This window comes from Borostomias antarcticus (assembly GCF_949987555.1).
Source record: "Borostomias antarcticus genome assembly, chromosome: 8".
NCBI classification, from domain to species: domain Eukaryota; kingdom Metazoa; phylum Chordata; class Actinopteri; order Stomiiformes; family Stomiidae; genus Borostomias; species Borostomias antarcticus.
The window spans coordinates 21,085,069-21,104,861 of NC_140241.1; the positions used below are offsets into that span (position 1 = coordinate 21,085,069).

Sequence of the window (19,793 nt, forward strand, 5' to 3'; positions counted from 1 at the left end):
ATGAGTTATTTCTGATTAACTCTGCGATTAGTTGATGAGTAGTTAGCCTACTGATGGGGACTACTATAGTAGTTACTGAGGAACTAGAGAACAGACTGAGGACTATTATAGTAGCTACTGAGGAACCAATGATTAGTTAATGAGTAGTTACTGATTAACTATGAATCCATGACTGTATAGTAGATACTGACGGGTTAGTAGAGAACAGACTGGGAACTAGTTACTGAGGAACCAATGATTAGTTAATGAGTAGTTGATTGATTAACTCTAAATCCTAATGATTAACTAATGATTAAGTAATGATGAGGTAGTGAAGGACGACCTAGTAAGTACTCTGTATGATGTCTGACTTAACAATAGGGTAGGCTACACAAAAGAGTAACTAATGATTAAGTAATGATGAGGTAACAAGTAATCAAGTTTGGGTTCGCTAGAGTGGTGCATGATACCAAGTACTCCTTCATTACCTCATCATTAGTTATTCTTTTGTGTACCTTGTTGTAAAGTCAGACATCATACAGGGTAGTTACCATGTAGTCCTTCACTACATCATCACTACTTAATCATTAGTTACTATTTGGATACTTTGGATAGTTTAATACCATTTCAAGCCCTTGCAGCCTCTCGTACTCAACCACTTTATCAAGTGAAGTCAATAAGTCTGTGAGGGTTCAGGGCTTGAGGGTCTAGGGGGGACATTGGGACTGGGCCAAACACTATCATAGTGGAGTCAACCCGTTCCAAGCTCTGTTGAGAAATCTGATGTACAAATGCTGACTGAATGGTTCTCAATCGCATTATTATGCTTCTGTCAAATCTAGGCTCAGTTGTGTGCGATACCTGTCACCTATGTGGAAACACTGGTATTATTGCCTTTTTACATTTTGTTTGCATGTGTATTTGTAGGTTTAACGGACCATGAGTCTTCAGTCTTCTTGAGTATCCACATATCACCGGATCCAGTTTTGCAGTAGGCTCTAGACAGGATCTGAATCTCATAGTGAATGGAAAATCGATAGGCTTCATCTGAGTGTCTCCCCAGATACTCTGGATTTTTTTCTGCACAACGCACTATTGAGAGCATCAACATCACCACCTGGGCCTGGTATGGGAGTAGCACCCAGCAAGACCACATCTCCACGACATCTTCACAAGGTGGTGCATAACCAGGGCCAGGAATTAATCAATCAAGTTGGATTTATATAGCGGATTTATATAGCGCCCTTCATGATACCCAGAGCGCTTTACAGAGTCCAGTATTCATTCAGACACAGTCATACCGGTGGTGGTAAGCTACATCTGTAGCCACAGCTGCCCTGGGGCAGACTGACTTAAGCGTGGCTGCCAAACAGCTCCTCCGACCACCACCAACATTCATTCACATTCATACGTTGCATGTCTTTATGATGGTGGGGGAAGCCGGAGTACCCGGAGGGAACCCACGCAGGCACAGGGAGAACATGCAAACTCCACACAGAAAGGACCTGGAACGACCGGGATTTGAACCCATAACCTTCTTGGTTAGCACTTGTGAGGCGACAGTGCTAACCACTGAGCCACCATGCTCAGTGAGCCACTCGGACAACTTTTTTCAGGTCAGCGAGAAGGTGCTGAATACTCCAAACCAACTCAGAGAGGCTCAGTAGGAGTTTCTTCCCTCAGTCCATTCAACTGGACGGTCAGTTGAACTGCCTGTTGAACTCTGGATTAAACTCAGTGATATTACTCAGTACAACTGCTCTTTATTCTCTGTATGGTACATGGACTGCACTTACACTTTTATCCAAAGCGCTTTACAATGGCCTCTCATTCACCCACACACCAATGGCGGCAGCTGCTTGCAAGGTGCTAGCCTGCTCATTGGAGCAATTTGGGGTTCAGTGCCTTGCCCAAGGACACTTCGACATGTGGACAAGAGCCGGGATTCGACCCGCTGACCCTACGATCATGGGACAACCCACTCTACCTCCTGAGCCACAGCCGCCCTTAGATAAATATATACGCATACTTGCTTCCTATCTAACCCAAATGCACAACCTCTATGATGTAGCATGTGAAACTTTGAAACCAGGCTTTCCTCTCCCGTGGCGCGAGGTTAAATGAATGAAATGGGCCGTTATACCAGATATTTCTCCATTAGACAACTTGCAAACATTGTTGAATAACCTTTATCCACTAATGACATTGTGACATAAATATGTTTATTTGCTGACATACACTTTCCAGATAGCAAGAATTTGCAAATAGTGGCAAATGTAATGACTTGAGGGAGACTTGCATTTTACATTTTGGAGTGAGACTACATTCCACCCATGCAGTGAACCGTTCACATGATAGAATAAGTGTCAGGTGTAATATCTCAGATGTTGCATGTCATTTAACTCTCAACTTTTCATCTTTTTTTTTTTTAGCAGAGACAGCTGGTTTTCCAGGTTTTATTTATTTATTGAAGTATGTTTATGTATTTCTTCTGGTCTCTGGCGGTGAAGTGCTAGTGGTACAGTATGTTGTGAGGAGAGGCGGCTGGCGGGTGGCTCAGGGTCGGCAGCGCTGGATGAAGCGGGGGTAGAGACACACGTCCCGGATGTGGTATCTGTTCAGCAGCCACGTCAGGAAGCGCTCCAGGCCCAGCCCATAGCCACCGTGAGGACAGGTCCCGTACTTCCTCTGAAACACACACAACCAACCATACTCGTAAGGGACCAATCCCGTGTCCCATGGTAAGAGAGGAAGCCGTACGACTGAAATAAGCGCACTGAGCCTTTTCGGTGCTCACGCCCCATTACCGAGACACACCTGGTCAGTGTACCAGTAGTAGGGGGTCGGGTCAATGCCTTCCCGCTTGTATCCCTCCAACAGCTCCTGAGCGTCCCAGATACGCATTGACCCCCCGACGATCTCTCCAACGTTGGGCATCAGCACATCCACCTGGAAGATGAGCATCAACAAGAGGGGCCCATTTATCTCACAGGCAAAGGAAACTTTGTCAATTACAAAGTTTTTCCCCGCATAGAGGAATTTTTGGCACCCCCTGTAGGGATTTTAACCAGAGCCAAAGGAAAATCACCAGTGCCAAAATGCTAAAAATTTAGAAAAATAGCAATTCAAATCCTCTCCTAATGTGTTTGATAGCTTGTCTCAAGTGCAGCCCATCACTCTTTCTTGCATTGTTGCATTGGTTTGGACCAATAGTAATAAGATCATTAATAGACAGGTTATCAGTATCTTAAACGTTTTGTCTTCATATCCATTTTGTGTCATGTCGGGAGATTTCCCACGATTGTGAAAAGTGAGCTCAGTCATAACTACAGTGAAGAATACAGGCCTGTATATGCTGGTAGGCTACTTGGCATAAAAGAGAGGTTTCCCCCCAAAAAAACCATTCTGAGCCAGGAGAACCCCAGAATTAACAGGCAATTAAACGTTCATCACCATAATGATTCATCAAACAATCGGGCGAGTCTGGGGAAAGCCACGGTGCCAGCTGCGCTGACCGGGCAGTGGCCCGCTGGACGTACCGACTCGGTGAGGCGCTGGTCCTCGGGGCAGCGTTGCATGTAGAAGGACTTGATCTCCGCAGGGAAGCGGCACAGCAGGATGGTCTCGTTGATGCTGTCGGTCATCAGCCTCTCGGGGGCCTCGGGGATGTCCTGAGAGACGCCGGCCACAGGAGGGAGGGTGACATCAAATCACACTTTATTTGTATTGCGCATTTCATACACAGAGGCTAAACATAATGTGCTTTGATATGGACAAGAACACGCCATAATCTCTTCACTCAGCTGAGAAAGAAAAGGAAGCGTGTGGCAACAATAATAATAATAATAATAATAATTGTATAGCACCTTTCAAACACATAAATGCAACTTTACAACAGCAAGAGTTTACACAGATAAACCTCAATTTACATAATTCTGATCCCCTCAGTCTCTAAACTGATACCTAGGTAAAATAAATTACCCAATAATAATTTTTTCATTGTCAAATATACCTCTCCGAACTCATAGTAGGTCCCATCATCCTTCTTGATGTCATGCTCTTTCAGCCAATCGATGGCCTCCGAGTAGTTCATCCTCTTAAAAGGCCTCTTGGGGGGCTTGAAGTTCTACGGTGGAAGAAGACAAGTGAGAATGTTACGGCGGGTGCAGACTAGAGGATTTTCAAATCTTAACCGATTTTATAAACGTGGGAGACCACAGACATAACGATGATCTTAACCGATTTTTTTATATTTTAATCTTAAGAACGCACACTCGATTCAGTCAAGACGCAGGACCGCACACTACACGATTTCAGAGTGCTGATTCATTCCAGGGAAATGCGATCTCATTGGCTATTGTGGGTTTCCACTCAGTATTCCATCGCTGTCCCAAGGATAAATATCAAACATGTTGGATATTTACGATTCAAAATCGGGAGACTCCGATCAGTCGGGAACGTTAAGATTAGGTCGGTAAACACCTTACACTACAGGATTATTTGGGCAGATAATCGGTTCCGACAAGCCTTGATTCGGGAACGCCCCCCCGATTGTCGGGAGGGGTGAATCGGAGCTAAAATCAGGCTTAAAATCTTCTTGTCTGCACCTGGCATTACGTCTCCTCACGTTCATCTTGATCACTGAGAAAAAAACAAGCAACCTTCAATTGAGATAAATGAGTGCAGATTGGACAAGAGAGTGGCGGTAAAATCAACTAGCCAATCAGAGGGCAAATAGGCAAATTATTGATTGCACCTGTGAAATCCCCTCAGATCTCCATATGTGCTGGATGGGACCAAAGACTATTTTGAAAGCCCCTCTACTCGTGTCAGTGATAAAGATGGAGGGCGGAAGCTCCTACGGTAGGTGTGAGGGGTGGAAGCTCCTACGGTAGGTGTGAGGGGTGGAAGCTCCTACGATAGGTGTGAGGTGCGGAAGCTCCTACAGTAGGTGTGAGGTACGGTAGGTGTGAGGGGCGGAAATTTCTACGGTAGGTGTGAGGTGCGGAAGCTCCTACGGTAGGTGTGAGGTACGGTAGGTGTGAGGGGCGGAAGCTCCTACGGTAGGTGTGAGGTACGGTAGGTGTGAGGTGCGGAAGCTCCTACGGTAGGTGTGAGGTACGGTAGGTGTGAGGGGCGGAAGCTCCTACGGTAGGTGTGAAGTGCGGAAGCTCCTACGGTAGGTGTGAGGGGCGGAAGCTCCTACAGTAGGTGTGAGGTGTAAAACGCTGGAGTGGAGAGACGTACAGGGTTGACGTCGTAGAGGAGAGGAGCAGCGGGGGATTTGAGGACTCGGTCCACCACGTCACACACCAGGTCCTCCAGGCGGGTCAGGAGGTCCTCGAAGGTCATGAAGGGACACTCCGCCTCTATGTGAGTGTACCTGCCGGAGGGGAGACACACCCGGTTGTTCTACAGGAAACCATCCCTGACATGTTTTATGTTTTATTAAAGGATCCCCATTATACCCATGAATGAGCCTCTAGTCTTCCTGGGGTCCCACAAAGTTAATACAACACAAAGTAATACAATATAATACAAACATACAATTAAAAGACACATTAAAGTAAAATATAATAATTAAGAAAAGACAAAATAGATTAATAGATTAATTTAAAGATAAATTACTAAACTAAATTACTACTAAATTAACATTAAAATCAGAGTATGAGTACATGCAAGTTAGACAGATGCACAACTAACAAGATGTCTCTTGATTAACCTTTCGAAAGTAGATTTGTTATGAACTAGATAAGATATTTCTGGGCAAATGATTCCAAAGTTCTACTGACCTATATACACAACAGTACATTTGAGAAAATATACAAAATACATTATTCAGCGACAGGTCTCCATATTAACAGAAACCGAATTCACTTTTTTGGGGGGCCTTCATGAACGTCTCAAACGACTCCGTCATGCTGCACGTCTGTGAGTAGCACGCCAACGCGTAGCTAGGGATGCGCATCGAGAACCGGTTCCCAGTGAATCGCTTCCTTGGAATCGTTAGCCAAAATCCTTAACGATTCCGCTATCGATTCCTGTTGTTGCTGCGCATGCGCGATGACGTCGCACGCACGATGCCTTGTTTTGTTTTATTAGACCGCAGTAGAAGAAGCCAGCAACATGTCGTCTAGGCATAAACGTTCGAAAGTGTGGTTACATTTCACGCGACAAGATGACAACACGGCCACTTGCAATGCTTGCAAAAACCGTATATCATCAAAGGGGGGAAATACTACAAATATGCAAAAACATTTGGCCACACAGCATGCGATAACTTTGCAGGAATGTCCCGTTTTTGATACGCTCCGGAGTGACGACAGCAGCGCAGCTAACGTGTAGTCGAAGGTAAACTACTCCAGAGTCCCTGTCTATTGTGTTAGTGCCATTTGTTTAATTGTGTAAACCAGCTTTCACTATATGAATAATCTCAATTTCCATCCATGTAATTTAGATGATGACGTTCAGAGTCAGGCTCGTGGTCGGTCTGGGTCAGAGACTACTTCTTGTAGAAGTAGTAGAATTGTTAATTCTCCATACAGTTGATGGTTGCAGACCTACTCAGTTCCATTTGGACTTCACTTGATTGTATTTGTTGCCAGTTGCCGCTGCTAGTTTTATTTTTATCAGCTCAGCTCATATACCCTTTTTAAATGGAAGGAGCATTGTAATTTCTACTAGTAACATGTTAGACTGTTATTGGATTTAAAATTCAACAGAGTAATTAATGTTTTATTTATCTTTTTCTATAGAATAAATACTGATTTGTTTATGTCAGTTTTATTTTTAGTTCAAGGTGAATACACCTAAAAACACTGCACTGTAATTGGCATGTTCAAAGTATATATAAAAGAAGATGTATGTTAATAAACCTGTTTGTACTCTTCTGCCCAATGAGAATCGATAAGAGAATCGATAAGGAATCGGATCGATAAGCAGAATCAAAAATAGAATCGGAATCGCTAAAATCTTATCAATATCCATCCCTACGCTTAGCCTGTGCCCAGGGGTCGTACTCACTCGGACAGGTGCCTGCGCGTGCGGGACTGCTCGGCCCGGTAGGACTGGGCGATGCAGAAAGTGTCTCCCAGGGCCGGGATGCAGGTCTCCAGGTACAGCTGGGAGGACTGGGTGAGGAACGCCTCCTCACCAAAGTAGTTCAGGTTGAAGAGGGTGGAGCCTCCCTCTACCTGGGTCTGGACCAGAGTGGGAGGGGTGATCTGGGGGGGACATGTACATTGGCTTAATTAAGACAAATAGATAGACGACTTTAATAATACCCAAATTCCCTTGCTGCAGCACATAAAAACATGAGGCACCCAGCACAATAAAAAAACGGCATGTTCAACACTATATGAAAGTACAGTAGAATACAATAAAAGAATCTAAGAATCTAAAAAATCTAAAATGTCAATCTAAAATGTCCATTGCATCCCGCCGGTCATGGAATGCATTAAAAAAGAATATATAAAGTGCTGAGATCTATGTGCAAAAAACTCAAGTACTCTAGGCTCAGAGTGATGTCAACCCAGACAGGCGTCACACATGGGATGAGGAGTTTTCATGCTTTAGGGTGATGAGGTGTTTTCATGCTTTAGGGTGTGTGTCCACCGGGGGAGCTGTATTTTAGACCTGGCGCTGTTTTCTTGTTGTTTATAATGGGTAATGGGTAGGGTGCTCTAGAGACGAGAGCTGTGTTCCAAGCACTTTCTTTTTTATCACTATAGCGCATATAGGCTCTTTTTTCTTTCAGTTGAAAAAAGTTGAGAGTTGAAAGTTTTGGGCTAGAGCGCAGGCTGTAAAAGGCTGTTCTGACGATGACAACAGTTGGGTGTTGGCAAAACTGCAGAGACAGCGAACATTAGCACTAGCTAACATTCGCCAGCTATCTTAACTTGGCTAGTTAATCTGCAGTCTGCAAAAACACGACACTCGTTGCCAGCGTAGGTGTAAAACATTGGTAGCCTAGCCAGCTCTAAACTCCAGCTCTAGTGCGTTCAAAGAAGCTGTAAGCTTGACGCTGTTCGGCTACATACAGCTCGCCGGTGGACACAGCCTTAAAGAGCTCCAATGTGGGACAGCTTGTTCCCTAGTCTCTCTCCAGACTCGAATATTATGTTGAATCGCTGCGCTCCAAATACTACATAATAGAGTCTGTGCCACTTCGCCACCCAAGCTGGTGTTCTGAGGGCGTATTGACAGTTCAAAATTGAGAGAGCGACAGGTTGTACCAGCAAATGAGACGCTATCCCAGGTTAGATGGGCGGGGCATATCTATGGGTGGGATCACGAAAGTCGTTACTGATTGGTGTCACAGGGATTCCTGCGAAACCAATGAATTGCCACGATTTGAGCACCAGATTTTTGCATGAATAATGCTTATTTAGGGTTAGGTTACTAATGTTAATTAATACCTTAGTTAAGGTTAGGGTTAGGTGAGTTAACCTTAGTTAACATAAATAACATTAGTAAATGTTTCCTAAGTAACAGTTAACTGTTACTTAATGCTTAATAATGCATTAACTAATGCTTATTAATGTACCCTTAGGCGTTGAGACCACTTGTTCCCTCACCTCACAGTATCCCCGGCTGAAGAAGTGATCCCGGAAGCACTGCGTGACCGTGGAGCGAACCCGGAGGATTTTGGACACGTTCTCCCCGCGGATCAGCATGTGCCTGTTGTTGAGCTGGACGTCCACGTCGGACTCCTCGTTCAGCAGGTTGTCGGCCCCTCCGGCCGGCGCCAGCCCCACCAGCTCCCAGAAGTCGCAGTGCAACTCGTGACCACCGGGGGCCTATACAGGAAGTGGAGGAGGACGCGAGAGAGACAACATGCTGTGATTATAGCATCGTGTCAAAGTCAATAAAACTAAATGGAAGGACGGACACAACAATAAAGCCACATTTCAGAGGGCGTGTTTACCTGTTTTCCCTCCGGCACTGGCTTCACAGTCCCATACAGAGCTACAGTGCTCTCTGTAGACAGCACCACGGCATTGTAGCACTGACACTATGGAGATGATGAGCACAGAAGGGTTGGTACGGATGAATGGGAATGAGATAAGGACCAATGTAGTCGCATTGTAAATAGAGGCACAGAAGGGTTAGAGTAGAAAACTACAAGTCCCTACCAATTTGTCCGTTAGAACACACTGCAGGAACCCAGTTCCGTCTCTCAGGACAATGAAAAGGAGGTTCTTTCCTAATGAAAGAAAACACACAATAAGCCATGCAGCCTATCTGGATGCACAAGGACGTGGTATAAACATGTACAGTTCCCACCTTGCCTTCTCAGTCTGTGTACCCAGCCAAATACTTTCACCCTCTGCTCCCTCAGTGACTCAAGGTGATGGATCTTAGCCTGGAGGGCAAAAAGAGAAACAGTATTATGATTAACAAAAGCAAACTAACAATGAAAAGAACAGATCACCATGAACAAAAAAACCTAAGCAGAAGCTCACCGTTTGGGGCTCTGGGAGGCTGGGGTCGTTCTCGATGGTCACCTTCTTTGCGTCCTCCAGGTTCTTCTCTCTCCTCTCACCGTCTTCTGCCTGCAATTTACAAGGGACATAATTAAGCACTCTGACGTCAGTCTCAAGTTTCTAATACATGTCCTCTTTTCGTCAGCGGTGTTTTGAGGTTGAGAGCATTGGTCATCATCAAAAACTTTTTTTTTTACTCATTAATTACAAACTTTAGTTTATAAGGCAGCGTTACTGTTAAAATGCACAATAAACATAATACACTAGTCTGATTCCTGATGACGAACGGTGAGTTATAACGCAAATATATGGCATAACAAAAAATAATGCATAACAAATCAGATTGTGGTTGCATATGCAATTTTCCACTTGGAGGACGTGAGTGTAGGTGACCTGCCCTGTTCTGCTAGGCTTTTTTGTTGCAGTGAAGCTGATGTGAGTCTCCCAGGGATAAGGATGTATACATGGGCACAGGCAGCCATTGGTTGAGGGGTAGCCATTCCCTGTGTAGGCAGTCAAATTAACGACACTGATTGGTCTAGATCATGGGTTCCCAAACTCCATCAATGTCAGACTCCCCTCTGAAAACAGTGACACACCCGAGCCCCCCCAACTCCCCAAATCTGTCCATTTTGCCAGGCAGCGTTAGCTAGCCCATAACATTACACAGCTAAGTTAGCTCGGTGGCAGCTGTTGCTAGTTAACGTTATGACGTTTTCGCACAATACATTCATGCCTGTGGGGGGGAGGCTCTCTCTGCACTATCCACAAATTTTGGATACATCTCTCCCATTATTTATTTCGATTTTCTGACCTTTAAAATCACGTTTCATTCATAAAAACCATAGAAAATTCTAAAATAAAAAATGTTTTCCTTTTTTTTCCTTTTGTAACCATCCCTCCACGCCTCTCCTAATTTTCTTTGGGGCCCTCCAGTTTGGGAATGCCTGGTCTAGATGACGCCATGCATTGAAATCAAATCTGAATCAGCTCCCCACATTCTCATTGGTGGCGTGTCGTTAGTCCCTCAGTGAAAGGGAACATCTATATGTGTCTGAACATCAAATCAGTCTTTTTGTGCTGTGAAGTCAAGTCTCAAGTTATCAGATTTATGAATCGACTCCAATCCCCCTGCAGACCTCCACTCACTGACTGAGATCTTGAACTGTGCTACTATAGTGGCCATTTAGTGCTTGGTTGTGTGTGTGTGGGTGGGGGGTGCTGGGGAATGGTTGGTTGTGTGGGCATGTCTATCACTGTGCTTTGCGGTTTGTCACTGGTTGTAAAAGATCTGACACATCATTGAACTTTGTATAAAAAAGCAGAATGCTCATCTTTGATTGATGGGAGATACACTCATTGGTTAACTTTTATTTATAAAGCTCTCCTTGGTGTTGTCCCGTCCTATCTAGGAAACTACCTAATTAGGAATCAAGGACATAACATCTTACGATCATCTGACTTCTTTACACTGACTGTCCCTCGAGTGTTCACAGAACTGGGGAAAAAGGCATTTCGCTATGCTGCTCCCTCTGCATGGAATTCCTTGCAAGCTGACTTAAAATTGCCTGAACTGATCCTGTTTGACAGCTTTGTTGACATTCTCAAGGATAAGGAACTTGAAGGCATTGGGGTTTGTTACTGCTTTTAAATCAGTTGTTATACTTCTAACTTCAGCTTATTTTATTTATTGTATGTATGCTATTTGTATTGTAACCTTTTGTATTATAATTTGCTGCCTCTTGGCCAGGTCGCTTTTGAAAAAGAGATTCTTTATCTCAATAAGCTTACCTGGTTAAATAAAGGTCTAATAATAAATAAAAAAAAAATGTAGTTTTGTACATCTGATTGTAATCTGTGGTTATCTGTCTGTTTTTGTAGTTGTTGTAACCTGTTGTAATGTGTTTAACTATGATTGTTTTGTATTGATATATTTGGACCCCAGGAATACTAGTCTGTCGTCTTGTGCGTCGACTAATGGGGATCCATAATAAACAATAAACAACAATAAACTTCCACATACCTCCTTTTTGTCCTTTGCATCATTCTTCATTTGCTCCCTGTTCCATAACTTCTTTACATTTTTCATCTGAGTCTTTGAGATCACCGCCCAGCGCTAGAAATAAGAAAACGCAACAGCAAATAAGAGATTGTTTTGATAGAATTGGGCAGATTTCTGTAACAGAGGTTCATGCTCGTATCCTACCTCTCCCTCCTTCTGAGAGTCAACATATATGGTTGGGAACGGCTCCTTTCCAGCAAATGACAACGCCTGCGATATGAGTCGGAGATAATTCAATTTCAATCAAGCACCAAAACAGCAATTAGATTTTTAGCATTCTTGGTGAATACCAGCGTTTGAGAAATTTGGACTATAAGAGCATAAAATGCATCATGACTACAATGTATTTCATCAGCCCAAGTTCAGGTCAGATAAGATGATCCATTAGTCTTACCTTCAAAGGAGTTTTAAAAGGCTTTTGTTCCGATCCATCACCATCCTGATCACTTCCTTGTTTGTCAGACACATACAGCTCAGCTGAAAATAAGGTTTGAATCTTTTCAGGTTTGTTAAAAACTACCAAGCTACTGAATACAAGGCTATTCCTAGGGCTGTAACAGCGGGCCATGTGAACTGTGGGGGCAGTGTGGTGTGTCTGGTCAGTGCTAGTTAGCTAGCTTGCAGCAATTATGCTATTGCTATCTAGCTAGCCAGCTGAATGACATATCTGGGAGATGTGCACTTTCTAGACACGGTCAAAAAACAAAACATGCCCACATTGGCAATGATATTTCATCTTGCTATCCATTTCCTTGACATAACGCACACCTTGCTGCCAGGCTACTAACTTAGTATTTTGGTTCGCTAGCATGCTCCTTATTCTGTATCTAGGTCTCAGTCATCTGATGCAACACAGCGCACATGATTTCAACATTTAGCTAGCACTAGTGCTAGTGTAGCTTGCTAGCTAACGTTGGGTTCTTGATTTTGACGCTAGTTAACGTTACCCTAGCATACATTATCGACTTACATACGGTGAGTTGATCCGCACCTTTCGTAACTTCCTCCGCCATGGCCGCTAAAAGAATAGCAACTTGGTAAAAATGTATACCGACTACCAACTGTGGTATATTGCTGGGTATTTTCAGCCGGTTTCCTTGCTCTGGCTCTGGCTCGGCTAGGTTGTGGACATGCGACTAAGCGACTTCCGGCTCGTCAGCTCTCATCATACAGCCAAGAGTACAGCTACGTCCTGTGTAGGAGGCTAGTTCCCATATATTCACAGACAGGCCAAACCCTAACCCCAACCCTAAACCTACCCCTAACCTTAACCCAACCCTACAACTAAACCTACCCTTAACCATAAACCTAACCTGAACCCTAACCTTAATTTAACCCTAAATGGCCTCTGCGCTTATGGGAACTAGCCTTTGCCGTCCTTCTACACCGGCCGTAGCTGTACCCCTTCTAGCTTCAAATTATGCATCTCGGTGATTCTTTGGGGTAGAAACAAGCTGTAAAAAGTATAAACAAACACCGGAACAGTATGTAGCCTACAACATGAACTAACCAAAGGGATGAAAGTAATGATACATGCAATTAGCTGAGCTAAAAGCAAATTAAACCAATGTGATGTAAAGATAAGCTTGTAGTGCCGTGAGACCATGGATGTATTAGCGTGAGACCAAGGAGGAAGAGAGGATAAGTGCACAATTTGGCTGATTCTCCCCGTTAGGCATTTAATAAACTGGCAACACACAGGAAAGACGGGAAGGGCGAAGCCAAACCCTTTGGCCCAACTAGAAAATCGGCAACTGCCTCCAACCATTTCCCCATCCAACGATTCCGGGGTGAATAGAGCCCCCTTAGCGCTAAGTAGGCGCCACCCCCCCTCCATTCATATTGGGTTTTAAAAAAACAACAACTTATGTTTCTGGGCTTCAATTAAATAAATTCGCATTATAGCCTAGGTGCAGTAAAAATGTTTCAGTGTGTCATGTCATGGTAACACTTTCTATGAAGGTCATGTTTATAATCCATCATAGTACATTCATAACCCATTATAATGCACGTATAGCCTAAGGTTTTACAAAACTCTTTATAAATGCGTATTGTCATGCATGGTTATAAGTTGTAGATATAATGTAGGCCTATACATCCATGCTACACAGCACATTATAACTACCAAACTTTTGCCAGTTCTAAAGACACATAGAGAACTGCTCTAACATAGGCCTATCATAACAGATTCTAAGTTTCTGAAATGGAATAATGTCTTATAAACAATAACATCAATAATACACTACAGCATGACTTTGTGAGTTGTAAGTAAAGTGACAGCACTGTATAAGGTTATTAGCAATCATACTGTAACACAATTATGAATGTTTTTGTCTTACACTTTACTTACAGCCAACAAATACTGCTCATAAGACATCATAATTGTATTAGCATTGTAGTGATCCTGACCACCAGTCAGGAACGAGGTGGACAACTAGCGATTCATAAAGACAGATTGATGAAAACAACCGTTTCGCGGCAGAAAATAGATTTTTAGAAACTGCATTCTAAGTGCCCCGACCACCGCCATTACATAGATATACTGTGGCTCACGCTGGATTTTAAATTTCTTCTACATGCCTCCGAACTACACCAAAGTTATCTCGGTGAGTCAAACGTCTTATAATATGTCGTAAATAAGGTCCAGGTTGTCAAAAACGAGCATTGTCCTTTAAACCGTATTATAATATGTCATGCATGACTACAGTATAAACATGTATAAGGAGTTTTATAAAGCCTTAAGTGCATTCTAATGTGTTATGAATGTGCTTATGATGCTTTATAAACATAACCTTCATAGAAAGTGTCATGTTTGCACCCTGGGCATATGCAGGGTTTCTTCTGGAACCTTCTTTGGGTTCAGAGATGAAACTCTGGCCTGGGGGCATCTCTCTGAGGGACAGAGTTGTGATGTTCTTGGATATAACCCAGAGCCACGAGCGAGTAGTGATGTCAGGGAGTCGTAAGAGCTTCTCAGAGACTATCGGAGCTGGGCCCTGTAGGCTAACTTACTATGAAGCAGAATTAGACTACATGGTTGGCGCAATAACTTCAGGTTTAAGCCTGGCTTGTCCGTTCACATTGCTGATGTTGATCTACAGTATGCAAATATGCTTTCTCCTTAAACTAGATAATAAAAAACAACCTGAGTATTCCCAAATGGGTCAAACATGAAGAGTTTAAGACCATTCACATTCTGTATTATTTCTCTGTGAAAAGGCCTACAGCCTGTGTGGGGGGCTTTCTGTTACCCTAAAGAAACCAGATTGAAATGTATAATCTAATTCTTAAATGTTGTGTTTAATCCATTAATTAATTAGTAAAACCATGTCAATCATTTAAAAAGTTATATACCATTGCAAACATCTGTTCTGTGATAAGATACAGTTTCAAACTGCTTAGATCAGAATTCCTCTGGACGAATACACGTCAAGGGTCACTGCGAGGTAAACTCATCCGTGGCGCTGGGGTCGATCATCTCAAGGTCCTCATTCATTTTTGGTCCTGTAGTCTGGGTCTGTTTTTCAGCCGCACCTGTCAGTTTCTCATATAACTGTAACAATATTCAAGGGTATGGAAATAAATCAGTATTATTTGGGAAAAAATAAGACCACCTGAAGGAGTGAAGTTCAAAGCAAATTGAACACATTACCTGTATCAAAGTGCATTAGAGATTAAATATATAAATATCTTAAACTACTTACAGTAACCCAGATAGGCAGGTGAAGAATTCCGTACAGCACCACAATACAGAACAGGGCGGTCTCGATATAGTTCTTTCAAAAAGCATGGAATATCTCAGAGGCATCTGATCATAATACTGAAAAGATCGGGAAAATTTTCAAAAGAAACACTATCAGTGGTATACTTTTGTATATTTGTATTCTTTTGTATTTTGTATCTGTGAATGTGTACTAAAATGTGTACCTCGTCTTGATTGCACTTCTTATATACTATATATATATATATATGGTGCTGTAACACTATAATTTCCCATCTGGGATCAATAAAGTAGCCTACTCCCTACCAACCTAATGAACTTAATGTTAGAGTTTGGTGATCAAATGCATCATTTTAAAACAGTTTCCCCATCTTAACCTCTGCTAATGCTTTCTGGTGTTGTTCACAAATAAACAGAATCTGGTGGACAATTCTACTTTTAAGTAACAGATCATTTGGTCTAAAATGGAGATGTACATTAAAATAATGAAACAGATAAGCAAATATGTTCCTCAATCAGTCCATTCATATTGAAAGTATTTCCCATACAGTGGTCTCGACATCAATGCAACTCCCTTTAGAGGATAATGTAGCTATCTACTGTATAGCCAACACACCTTGTAAGATCTGACAAGACAACTTGAACTTACATTGCCAGTTGCTTTCTCTTTAGGATTGGGTTTCAGGAAAGCAGGAAATTTTAACATCTCTGGGTTTCGAACCCCGTTCTTGACTTCTTCCACCTTTGGTTCTGCTGAAAAGGTAAGGCAAGGCAATTACTTCAGTTTTGTTTTTGTTTAGTTCTGACACATCCAATCGTTCACTTCTCAGTGCTTGTATGAGATTAGTCGCCTGGTGATATATTTGTGTCATCTTAACACATTTTGTTAGTAAATAAATTTAGCATTTGGCAAGTTACTAATGTTAATGTTCAGTTATCAGCTAACGTTAGCTAGATAGATAGCTAATGCTTTGTCAGGGTCTTTTGCGGATCTGCTGAAATTAACTTGTTGGCTAGAATGATAGGCTAGCTAACAGAAACCCGTTTTTCCTCGACCTTACCAGTCTTTGCTGCACTCAAGTTCACCAACAGATTTGTCAGAAGTACCAAAACTGTTAGTATTTTGGATATCTTCATGCCTACAGGGAACAGTATATTTTCATCTATCTATACTTTAATTGGGGAAATCTAGCACAGGTCTAGATAGCCGGCTAATTCAACTGCCAACGGTTGGCGTTCTTCGAGAAGCTAATTAGGTGGGCTAGCTTGCAGAAGCTAGCCCAACTTGTGATATTCCCACTATTTCTTTCTTTCTTTATTAGGTGGGCTAGCTTGCAGAAGCTAGCCCAACTTGTGATATTCCCACTATTTCTTTCTTTCTTTCTTTCTTTATTATTATTCTCCCCGCTTTTTTGAACCTTAACTAGTTCTTCATACTTTGTGCTAGAAACTTCATTCAAACTTTAAAATGTTCATGACGTTCAGCTCTTGAACGGATCCATTCAGATTTTTGATATTTTTTATAGTTTTTAAGAAATTTAACTTTTAAAACATTTTTTTGTCCTATTGAAACTGCTTGAAATGCTTTTGGAATGTTCAGAAATGTTATGTTTTTAGAGTGGTGGCAGCAGTTGCTTTGAAAATATTCACACATTTTGTAAACTGCTGGCACTCCTACAGTTTTGAAAGCTCACACACATATTATACATCAAAATGTTCACAGAACTGTGCTGATTCGTACAATGTAAGTATCTAAGCCGTATGACTTATAGTTTTCGCTGTATGACGATTTGTTCGGCAACTGCGCTCCTCATTGAAACGTATGGCAACACACTCTAGCTTTTGAGCTGCTAATTTTGCATTTTTACTCTTTTTCTAACTTGTCGCAATGCCTACAGTTTTTAAGCTACACGGACATATAATAGCCTAAAATGTTCAGCATTTTCTCAGGATTCATACGGTGTCAAAATCTAGGCTGTGACCTTTATACTTTTTGAGAGAGAGCTGTCTGAAGCCAACATGCCTTTCCATTGAAGTGAATGAGAGGATGCTCAGTGTCAGTTGGGATTTGAATTTGGGTACACGTGCATGCTCTCTGTACAGGCACCCTTTATTGACTACTGTGGTAGCATTCATATTCATTCCTTCCTTCCTTCCTTCTTTCCTTCCTTCCATCCTTCCTTCCTTCCATCCTTCCATCCTTCCATTCCTTCCTTCCTTCTTGCTTTCTTTCCTTCCTTCCTTCCATCCTTCCTTCCTTCCTTCCTTCCCTTCCTTCTTTCTTTCCTTCTTTCCTTCTTTCCTTCTTTCCTTCCATCCTTCCTTCCTTCCTTCCATCCTTCCCTTCCTTCCATCCTTCCTTCTTTCCTTCCTTCCTTCCTTCCATCATTCCTTCCTTCTTTCTTTCTTTCCTTCCTTCCTTCCATCCTTCCTCCTTTCTTTCCTTCCTTCCTCCTTTCTTTCCTTCCTTCCATCCATCCATCCTTCCATCCATCCTTCCTTCCTTCCCTTCCTTCTTTCTTCCTTTCCTTCGATCCTTCATTCCTTCATTCCTTTCCTTTCCTTCCTTCCATCCTTCCTTCCATCCTTCCTTCCTTCCCTTACTTCTATCCTTCCTTCTTTCTTTCTTTCTTTCTTTCTTTCTTTCTTTCTTTCTTTCTTTCTTTCTTTCTTTCCTTCCTTCCTTCCTTCCTTCCTTCCTTCCTTCCTTCCTTCCTTCCTTCCTTTCCTTCCTTCCTTTCCTTTCCTTCCTTCCTTCCATCCTTCCTTCCATCCTTCCTTCCCTTCCTTCTTTCTTTCCTTCCTTCCATCCTTCCTTCCCTATCTTCTTTCTTTCCTTCCTTCCTTCCATCCTTCCTTCCTTCCTTCCTTCCTTCCTTCCTTCCTTCCATCCTTCCCTTCCTTCCATCCTTCCTTCTTTCCTTCCTTCCCTCCATCCTTTCTTCCATCCTTCCTTCCATCCTTCCCTTCCTTCCATCCTTCCTTCCATCCTTCCATCCATCCTTCCTTCCCTTCCTTCCATCCTTCTTTCCTTCCTTCCTTCCTTCCATCCTTCCTTCCTCCTTTCTTTCCTTCCTTCCTCCTTTCTTTCCTTCCTTCCATCCATCCTTCCTTCCTTCCCTTCCTTCTTTCTTCCTTTCCTTCGATCCTTCATTCCTTTCCTTTCCTTCCTTCCTTCCATCCTTCCTTCCCTTACTTCCATCCTTCCTTCTTTCTTTCTTTCCTTCCTTCCTTCCTTCCTTCCTTCCTTCCTTCCTTCCTTCCTTCCATCCTTCCTTCCTTCCTTCCTTTCCTTTCCTTTCCTTTCCTTTCCTTTCCTTTCCTTTCCTTTCCTTCCTTCCATCCTTCCATCCTTCCTTCCTTCCATCCTTCCCTTCCTTCTTTCTTTCCTTCCTTCCTTCCTTCCTTCCTTCCCTTCCTTCCTTCCATCGTTCCTTCCTTCCATCCCTTCCTTCCATCCTTCTTTCCTTCCATCCTTCCTTCCATCCTTCCTTCCTTCTTTCTTTCCTTCCTTCCTTCCATCCTTCCTTCCTTCCTTCCATCCATCCATCCATCCTTCCCTTCCTTCCATCCTTCTTTCTTTCTTTCCTTCCTTCCTTCCATCCTTCCTTCCTCCTTTCTTTCCTTCCTTCGATCCTTCCTTCCTCCTTTCTTTCCTTCCTTCCATCCTTCCTTCCTTCCATCCTTCCTTCCCTTCCTTCTTTCTTTCCTTCGATCCTTCATTCATTTCCTTTTCTTCCTTCCTTCCTTCCCTTCCTTCCATCCTTCCTTCCTTCTTTCTTTCCTTCCTTTCATCCTTCCTTTCCTTCCTTTCCTTCCTTTCCTTCCTTTCCTTCCTTCCATCCTTCCTTCCTTTCCTTTCTTCCTTCCATCCTTCCTTTACTTTCTTCCTTCCATCCTTCCTTCCTTCCTTCCATCCTCCCTTCCATCCTTCCTTCCCTCCCGTCCTTCCATCCTTCCTTCTTTCTTTCCTTCCTTCCATCCTTCCTTCCTCCTTTCTTTCCTTCCTTCCATCCATCCTTCCTTCCTTCCCTTCCTTCTTCCTTTCCTTCGATCCTTCATTCCTTTCCTTTCCTTCCTTCCATCCTTCCTTCCCTTACTTCTAGCCTTCCTTCTTTCTTTCTTTCCTTCCTTCCTTCCTTCCATCCTTCCTTCCTTCCTTTCCTTCCTTTCCTTCCTTTCCTTTCCTTTCCTTTCCTTTCCTTCCTTCCATCCTTCCTTCCATCCTTCCTTCCTTCCCTTCCTTCCTTCCTTCTTTCTTTCTTTCCTTCCTTCCATCCTTCCTTCCCTATCTTCTTTCTTTCCTTCCTTCCTTCCATCCTTCCTTCCATCCTTCCTTCCTTCCTTCCTTCCTTCCTTCCTTCCTTCCTTCCTTCCCTTCCTTCCATCCTTCCTTCTTTCCTTCCTTCCATCCTTCCTTCCATCCTTCCTTCCATCCTTCCCTTCCTTCCATCCTTCCCTTCCTTCCATCCTTCCTTCCTTCCTTCCATCCTACCTTCCTTCCATCCATCATCCTTCCTTCCTTCCTTCCCTTCCTTCCATCCTT

The 19,793-nt window shown here is 42.9% G+C and overlaps 1 protein-coding gene across 2 annotated transcripts; it reads right to left on the bottom strand.

Moving 5' to 3' along the window:
* Positions 1-2,234: 2,234 nt before the first annotated feature.
* Positions 2,235-12,637, bottom strand: nars1 (asparaginyl-tRNA synthetase 1). Of its 2 annotated transcripts, none has more exons than XM_084441722.1 (15): positions 12,518-12,637; positions 11,921-12,003; positions 11,671-11,736; positions 11,488-11,580; positions 9,444-9,533; positions 9,265-9,343; positions 9,114-9,184; positions 8,906-8,992; positions 8,556-8,777; positions 7,003-7,202; positions 5,227-5,362; positions 3,992-4,105; positions 3,519-3,650; positions 2,797-2,928; positions 2,235-2,667 (listed from the first exon to the last, which is right to left on the bottom strand). In XM_084441722.1, the coding sequence occupies exons 1-15, from the start codon at positions 12,537-12,539 to the stop codon at positions 2,536-2,538; spliced, it is 1,659 nt and encodes a 552-aa protein (XP_084297848.1). In that variant the 5' UTR covers positions 12,540-12,637; the 3' UTR covers positions 2,235-2,535. The 2 variants fall into 2 exon arrangements, with proteins under 2 accessions (XP_084297848.1, XP_084297847.1); XM_084441721.1 differs by having other exon boundaries at positions 12,497-12,625.
* Positions 12,638-19,793: the final 7,156 nt, after the last annotated feature.